This window comes from Castanea sativa, chromosome 7 (genome assembly GCF_040712315.1).
Source record: "Castanea sativa cultivar Marrone di Chiusa Pesio chromosome 7, ASM4071231v1".
NCBI classification, from domain to species: Eukaryota; Viridiplantae; Streptophyta; class Magnoliopsida; order Fagales; family Fagaceae; genus Castanea; species Castanea sativa.
Genome location: NC_134019.1, coordinates 3,989,628 through 3,998,338, shown reverse-complemented (window position 1 = coordinate 3,998,338; position 8,711 = coordinate 3,989,628). Strand labels below are relative to the sequence as shown.

At 34.6% G+C, this 8,711-nt stretch overlaps 1 protein-coding gene across 1 annotated transcript; it reads right to left on the bottom strand.

Moving 5' to 3' along the window:
* Positions 1-767: 767 nt before the first annotated feature.
* On the bottom strand, positions 768-8,438 carry LOC142644698 (TMV resistance protein N-like). The gene is made up of 7 exons (XM_075819273.1): positions 7,812-8,438; positions 5,308-6,409; positions 4,895-5,203; positions 3,727-4,809; positions 2,838-3,595; positions 1,623-1,750; positions 768-1,409 (listed from the first exon to the last, which is right to left on the bottom strand). Exons 1-5 carry the CDS (start codon positions 8,288-8,290, stop codon positions 2,894-2,896), a joined length of 3,675 nt encoding a protein of 1,224 aa, XP_075675388.1. The 5' UTR covers positions 8,291-8,438; the 3' UTR covers positions 768-1,409; positions 1,623-1,750; positions 2,838-2,893.
* Positions 8,439-8,711: the final 273 nt, after the last annotated feature.

The window sequence follows — 8,711 nt, the reverse complement described above, 5'->3', positions numbered from 1 at the left end:
GATTGAGAAAGAGCACATAGGATCGTGTTAAGAGTGCAAAGAAGTGTTGCATGCCTCAAGCCACAAAGCTAGCTAGTAACCAGCAAGTGTTGATGAGGGATGCACTAGCCCAGCCACAATAGCAGCAGGCAGTGCAACAGTTGCTGATGCTAGGTGCATTGGTCAGGCCACGAGGGCAGCAAGCAGTGCAGCATTTGCTGATGAGGTGTGCACTGCTCAGGTCACGAAGATTACATCGAAGGACATGATTAACTCAGCAGTCTTGGAAGTGCTTGAGTCCATGCCACATCATGAGTTCTTCATCCAGGATCGTTGAGGGAGTTAGTTCCACAAATCAAGGAGTTAGTTACTCAGGCTTGCCACGTGTACTGCTTCCAGAAAGTTCAAATAACTGTTTTGGCGCCAATTGTTGAGTTGGTTATTTTCTGTGCATATATAAACAGAGGATCATGTACATATTTTATCATTCTGTACATTTTCATTGTAATTCACTTTCAATCAATGAAATTCTCTCAATTCTATTTAGTATCTCTGTTTTACAGATCATTATGGAGAGTAGCCGCAGAGGTGGTGCGTCGGTAGCGCAATAGTGGATTTTGGGATATTCTTCACCAGAGAAGCCGAGTTCGAGTGGAGAGAAATAACATAATTTAACAAAAATAAAAACAATTTCTAGGAATGGATTTCATCTAGATAAACCTTATGTTTATAAATTGATCTAGAATTCAAATACATATGGATTCAGACAGAAATGTTAAATAAATTGATAGCCATAGGATATCAAACAAAAAGTTGACATATCAAGTAGGACAGTATTCAACTTTGGAAAAATTGATTGACAGGACAATTAAAAAGAGCAATTGCATAAATTTCATAAATATTAAAAACAATGCGATTCAAAGTTATCCATGGAAAATATATATCTCACCAGACCACAAAGTAAAGAAGAAATAAATGAGGTCTTTTCTATTATTATACGACACAAGAGGAGACTAAAGAAAGCAGCTGTACAAGTACTCATGTAGTGGATAGGTTATTCTAAAACTTGTTTTCCCTTGTCTTTAAGAATGGCATCAAGGGGTTGTATCAATCTCTCCAGGTGAAATTCCTCATCAGAGCTTCTAGCTCTACTAGTTGTTGCCTCATAATTTCAGTTTTGCAATTTTCTTTGGCTATTATCAACCATCAATTGATAAATGGATCCCAATTATAGATAAAGAGGCCACACGATTCGTAATTGTTTGTGTAAACTCTACATATCAGCGTGTTAGAAATTACAAGACTAATCCACACTTCTGCACTGTCGAGCTTGGCCAATTTCTAGCAGTTGAATGAACCATCGATAAAGATGATTCTGATCAGCAATAACACGATTACAGACCTTCAATTGATAGCAGATAATCCATCAACTACAAATATTTTACAGAAAGAAATTAACAATACACAACGAGAGCAATAAAAGTGCAGATTATTGCAAATTTCTTCTTTTCATTTGATTTTACAACACTAAGATTGCATGCTCTTATTGCATTCTCCAATGGAAAATTGTACAAAATACTATATATATTTAGAGAGAGAGAGAGAGAGAGAGAGAGAGAGAGCAACGAGAGTGCGGATTTTACCCTCCAACATAATTGAACATAAATGATGAGCACACAATCAGTTGCACCTCTCTTCTTGTCTGCTAACAGTGCGAAAAATTGTCTTCGCCAACAAAGTTCAAAACGTCTACACATTCAGCATGGGACAACTAGGAGAAATAAGAAACACAAATTACTGAATTGAAATAGCCCTTGTCACAGATTAACAAGAGAAACAAATGCAAGCATATGCCAATGAAGTTAAAAAGAAAAAATTAAATAAATATGCAGCTACAAACAAACAAAATCCTTTAGAGGGAAAAAGATGGTGCTTGCAAAAAAATCAATATTATAGTTCTAAAGAAAGGAATCAATATTATACCTTTACTCTTTAAACCAACCAAGCTAACTTGTCAGACATACACACACATCAGGAGTTCTAGACAAAATTTCATCCTCAAATAAATTGTTCCAATGAAAACACAGTATAATGACATTTTTTGTAAGTTTCTTATATATATTGGGACCCAGAAAAACAAGTCAGGACTCAGATGGAACCTAATTCAACTGTTTCAGGTCTAATTCCATGGCAAACTCAGCACAAAATCCAAATACCAAGAAGGCAAAATTTCCACAGGTTTCTAATCAACCAAACAATGGGTGGTGTGTGGTCAAAATTTTATAAAAATAAAATAAAATAAAGGAGAAAAAGAAGGGTCCTTTATATTTTAAAATTGTTGTCCTACTTTGAAATGATATAAAAAGTTTAGATCTCTAAACATAAGCGACCAAGTTGCATTAGTTCTATTTTACTCAACAAGAAAAGTTGGCAAATAATGTGATCACCTTCGTTGAAATTTAACTTCAACAGTGGAGTGGCATGCATCTATTGCATTCTCATGTGGAAAGTTGTTAGTAAATACTATAAAAAAGAGAGCAACAAGAGTGCCGAATTTAATACCACAATTGAACAAAAATGACTACCATACAATCAGTTGCACAAGTTTTCTCATCAGCTAGCAATGTGACAGTTTTTCCTTTCCAACAAAGTCCAATAACTTCTTCGTAGCCAGTATGAGGCAACTAGTAGATATAGGAATCACAAATTACTTAAAATCATATGGTTTTGCAACAGATTAAAAAGAAAAAGAAATGTAAGCATATGCCAATGAATCTAAAATTAATAAATAAATGAATAAATATACAACTACAAACAAACAAACAAGATCCGTACAAGAGAGAAAAATGGTGACTTACAAAAAATCAAAGACAGAAGGTTTATCAGCCTTGAAGAGTTATCAATGCTACTATTGTCACCGGGATTCCTCTTCCTCGCAATTAGTGTTACCTTGTCCTTGTGTGCATAAATTCCCAATCCAATTTTCAATTAGATTAGGGTGTTGTATCCACTTTGGGTGTGGTTCGTCTACTTCATCAAAGGTACCTTCTCCACTAGGTCCTGCCCCATCCCCATTTGAGTCATCACGACTTCGCTTAATTTTGGTATCTTCTGCTGAATCGTCTAAATCATCCTCATAAGGAGTGATGCTACACTTGCTGCTCCAAGCCATAGTTTGTTTGAGATCTTCAATGTCTTGCTTGTATACTAAACGGGCCCCGCATTTCATCACCTCCAAGCCTGGACTGAAGGTTTCAAATTTAACAACAATCTGACTCAATCCATTAGCATCGATTTCACTCAATTCCTTTTCCCATTTCCCTTTGAAAGGAAAATATTTTATCCAAAGGTGATATGAATCAATCTTACCAAATTCTTCGGAAAAACCAATGTTTAAGTTTTCTGAAATTTTAGTTCCGATGACATCACAGTAAAAATAAATGCGATGGTACTGAGGAGAACGATGCTGGCGGAGTACAAAAACAGCACACATAGCCATTCCCATAAAGTCTGAAGGCCCTTGCAAATTCAGTGATGTCCCCTCGCTTTGATGGCTAAACCATTTCGGAATTTCACTTCCAGGAATAAGAAAATGAAATTGCAATGAATATGATCCCTGAAACATATAAATCAAGATGTTTAGAACTGAGAGAGAGAGAGAGAGAGAGAGAGAGAGAGAGAGAGAGAAACCTGAAACTAAATGTGTGTGTATGTGTGTGTGTGTGAGAGAGAGAGAGAGAGAGAGACCTGAAATCGAATGTGATGACTTAGCATTGTTAAGAACATGTCACCGTAACCTTGATTGTCGATCAATTTGACACAGTTAAGAAGATGGAGACTAGGGAGAAAATTATCTTCTTGTCTTATTGGTAACGTTTCCAGTGAGGTACAGCCTTGTGCATCAATCCATGTCATATTTAATGGGAGCTCAGGCAACAGTCGAAGATCAGTGCAACCACTCAAATAAAGATAGCCCAATTTAGATAGTCTAATGATATTTTTAGGGAGGCAAACAACATTATTTCCCCTTAGATTTAAATTTTTTAAAGAGGATAAACAACCAATAGCATCAGGGACTGCCCGAATATTACAATAACTTAGATCTAAATCTGTCAAGGAACATAAGCCTGATAAAGGCCACTCTAACATGCCCAAGGGATCCAAACTTCTTCTTTGCAATAAAGGAAAATTGAGGAGTTTATTCGATGGCTTAGGTGATAGAAAATCACATCCACTGAGAGAGAGTGCTTTGAGATTTTTTAAGAGAACCATGGATGAAGGTAGTCCTCTTATAGCTGTTCCACTTAGATCTAGCACCTCTAAACCTTCTATATTTCCTAAGTTCTCTGGTAATCTGTCAAGTCTTGAGCAGCCAGATAAAATGAGAGTTTTTAGAGACAACAAACTACAAATAGCTTTAGGAAGACTTGAAAGATTTTTGCAATGTCTTAGATCCAAATTTATAAGGCTAGTTGAATGTTCCACTAATAATGATAAATCTTTTATAGCAGTCTCACTCAAACAAAGTACTAACAAATGTGACATATTTTCCACAATCTCTGGAAACTTCTTTAATCTTGAACAACCCCCAAGGTCGAAAGTTTCAAGAGCTTCAAAGCTGATCTTGTAAGGAAGGCTTTCAAGGCATTTGCAACCATTTAGATCCAATCGAATAAGTCGTTTGAGATCCCCAAGAGATGCATGAATCTTATATAGTCTTGTACAAGATTTAAGAATTAATTGCTTAAGATTTAAGGCTCCACTAAGATCTGGGATCTCAATTAAGTTTTGAGAGCCACTCAAGTCAATGACTTTTAAGTCGTTTAAAATCTGTGATAAACCAATAAATAATTAGATAAACTCAAGCTTTACTGAAAATGAACGAAATACACATTTGTATAAGTGAAAATCTTACCATTATTCCTTTCCATAGTTGTTTGATGCCACTGCAATGCATTCTCAGTTCAACAAGTTTGTTTGGTTGGAAATTAGTCGGCATGGATTTTAAAGGATATCCATGCCAATCTATTGTGCATAACTCATTAGAAAGATAATTGAGGCCTTGTGGAAGTTGGATTGGACCTCTAATGAGGTCTTGTGGAGGTTGCACAATGCCAATTTTAAGCAATCTCAATTTTTTCATCTGTAAGAAGGCTTCAGCACTCAAGTGTTCTTCTATTTCAATAGGCATGTTAAGCATTATGCCTTCAACCACCTCTGTTCCCTAATAATGAAGAATAACAAAATTAGAGTAATTGGAAAATCTTTAGAAGAACTTGTAAGAATATATATAGTTATGTAAGTTTAGGTATAGACTAGTCAACTTACAGTATTATTTTTTAATACATAGAGCACATCTTTATAAAGCCACAACCTACTACGTCCACCAGGCTCTTTAGGGGATTCTTGACGAACAATTTCTTGACCCATTTCTTGTAGCAAATCATGCATCCATATGGTTCCCTCTTCATTGATGGTTATGAGAGATTTGTCTATAAGTACACCGATATTGTATTCTGGATAGTAACCAAAACTTGTTATTATATCTCTTATACAATCTTTGTTCTTTCCTTTGAAAAAACATGCAATATCCAAAAATAAGTCTCTCTGCGTATTCATTAGCCCATCATAACTTATTTTAAGAATATCTAAAATTTTTCTATCTGGCTCTGCTTTTAGTTTATCACGAGCACTTTTCCATTCATCTATTTCTTTATCAAACAACAAAGAACCTAAAACTTTAAGAGCCAAAGGAAGACCATTAGCATAATTTACAAAGTCCTTAGACAAATCCACATAATTTTCTTCAGGATGGAGTTTCTTGAAAGCACTCCAACTAAAAAGCTCCAAAGCATCATCGTCATTCAACCCATTGACTGTATGTATAAAATTCATGCCACGTTTTCTCAATACATGGCTATCTCTGCTTGTTACAATGATTCTACTCCCTGGACCAAACCAATCATGGTTCCCTGCTAATGCTTCTAGTTGTTCTTCTCCATCCACATCATCAAGAACAATAAGAACCTTTATATTACGTAGTCTATTTCCTATAACATTGATTCCCTCCAAAAAGTTCCATATCTTTATTTCGCTTTCCATAAGGATCTTGGAAAGAAGTTGTTTTTGTAAAGAAACTAGACCTTGATTTCTAGTTTCTTCTCTTACATTATCAATAAAGCTGCTAGCTTCAAAGTTATTAGATATTCTTTTGAAAATTTCTTGTGCAAGAGTTGTTTTGCCCATTCCACCCATCCCACAAATCCCTACAAATCGTACACCACCCAATCCTTCATTCAAATATAAATCCAACACTTCTTTCACACAAGAGTCCATTCCAACGAGGTCCTTGGAAACAATATTTGAGAATTTACAATTCAATTCTCTAAATATCTTCTTAAGTATTTGTTGGATATCTAATGATTCATGGCTGCAAAGAGATAGCATAAAAATTATTTTGATGAGATAGAGCTAACAACGTTAAGGAGACAAAACATTCAGAATAAACACAATCTTAGCTCCATTCAGTAGCAAAAGGGGAATTCGAAATTATATAAAATAGCATTGTTATCTGTACTATTATTTAAGGAGCTTCTCTTATTTGAACCGGATTTTTTTTTTGTTCAAAATACTCTTATTTTCCTAAGTTTAAGTAGAGACAGAACTAAAAGACAACAAAGTAAAAATAGATTTTTAACTCCCACTAAAACATTGCCTACAAAATAGGATTACTCTCCCACTAACCAACTTATTCCAAAACAAATTTCACATTTAAACTTTTCTCTTTCTTTATTTTTTTAATCGACTGAAAATATTTCTTTTTTTTTAAACCCATGTTAAAAAGTTTTTTTTTTTAATTTTAGAAACTCACGTTAAAAAGTTACTATTTTTTTGAGTAAAATTTAATAATTTACATCAATTATAATTTGGGATTACTATATTTTCTAATCACAAACCCACGTTAAAAATTACTTTTTTGGATAGAATTTAATAATTTGCATCGATTATAATTTGGGATTACTATATTTTCTAATCACAAAAAAACCTAGGGGGAGATGAGTGTTATGCGTTTGTACCAAATATTAAAATTATAATTAATGCAAATTATTAAATTTTACTCAAAAAATAAAAAAGTCTTACGCGCGTGCTTAGGGACTAGTGACTATAACAATTCAATGAGTTGGGAGTGTGCCTATTTTAATTAATTAAGTCCTTTGTTGTACGTTTCTTGGATTTCAATTTTCGTACTCCTTTTCATTTTCTGTCATCTACAAGATAAAATAAATTAACGAAAGAAAATTTGAACCACTTACAATATACTTCTGCTTCTAGCCTAACCACGTGTCCAAGACATTACAAACAAACTTGCTCATCAAAGCAATTTTACAGCTTTAAAATGCTTGCCAATTATTTATTTTCATAATGAAATTTGACCACTGCTTAATTTTTACATGATTTTTGATTTCTTATAAATGCTTACTAAATTCTGGGCTCTTAACGTCTAACACTACCTTGTTATGTTTCTTTTAAAGAAAAACGAAAAATAGATACAATCAGATTTGAATCTAGTTATGTTATTTCTAGCTTTACCATATGTCTTTATATTTTATTTTAACACTTCAGATCTTCACTTTTTAAGGTAGTTTTTCTTCTACAAAATCTAATCTTTCAGGAGGAGGATGCAATAATTGATTTCTCATGAAGATATATTTAACACCCCCCCCCCCCCCCCTCTCTCTCTCTCTCTCACAGAAACCGACTAGCAAACAACTGGAAAAAAAGGATAAAATTACTAATTTGAACAAAATTACTCTACAAAAGACAAATGATACCTATCATTAACATGCCATCCAGAGATATTTCCCACTTCTTTCAAAGCAGCTTTCCACTCTTGCACATCCTCTGTGTTAACCTTGGGATCTTTTTGATGTTTAGCAAAGGCTTCAAGAAGAGTCCCCGTCTGGTTCCGTACATGAGAGGGATCCACATGGTAAAAGATGGGTAAAACTGTTAACCTGGTCTCCTTCATGCATTCAACAATCTTTGCTAGTTCAATCAAGCACCACCTTGAAGAAGCATAGTTTTTTGAGAAAACAATGATTGCAAACTTGGACCCTTCTATTGCTTTCAAGAGCTCTTGAGAAATATACTTTCCTCTCTCAAGTTTCTCATCATCCCTAAAGGTGATGATGCCTTTTTGCTTCAAAGCAGTATAGAGATGGTCCGTGAAATTTTTGCGGGTGTCAACACCGCAAAAACTAAGAAAGACATCATATTTCCAAAAAGACGAATAGGCTGTTGGCATGGTCATGGAAGCAATCGGAAATAGACTAGCTTGTAAAACGATATACCAGAGAGTGTTGCAGTTGCAGACTTTGAGAAATATAGGATTAGGAATAACAAAAAGAGACGTTTAGTTTCTTTGTTGAAATTGCAGATTTAGGAAAATTGCAGGTATATTGCTATTGGGCACTATTAGACAGAGGCTCCGACCTTCACAAATGAACAATTCATTTTTTATTAGAGTTGGTGTGCAAGTAGCGCTCCTCTTCTTCCAGGTACCTTCCTGGTCCAACAACTACTTTATATTTTTTTAAAGAAAGAAATATTTATATATTTATATATATTGAGAAGAACAACTACTTAAACTAAACATTGGTTGTTAATGAGAACGTGCATAGATTAGTGAGCAAGTGGACCTATCCCCTCCAGGCTCCAGCTGCCATTTGCGA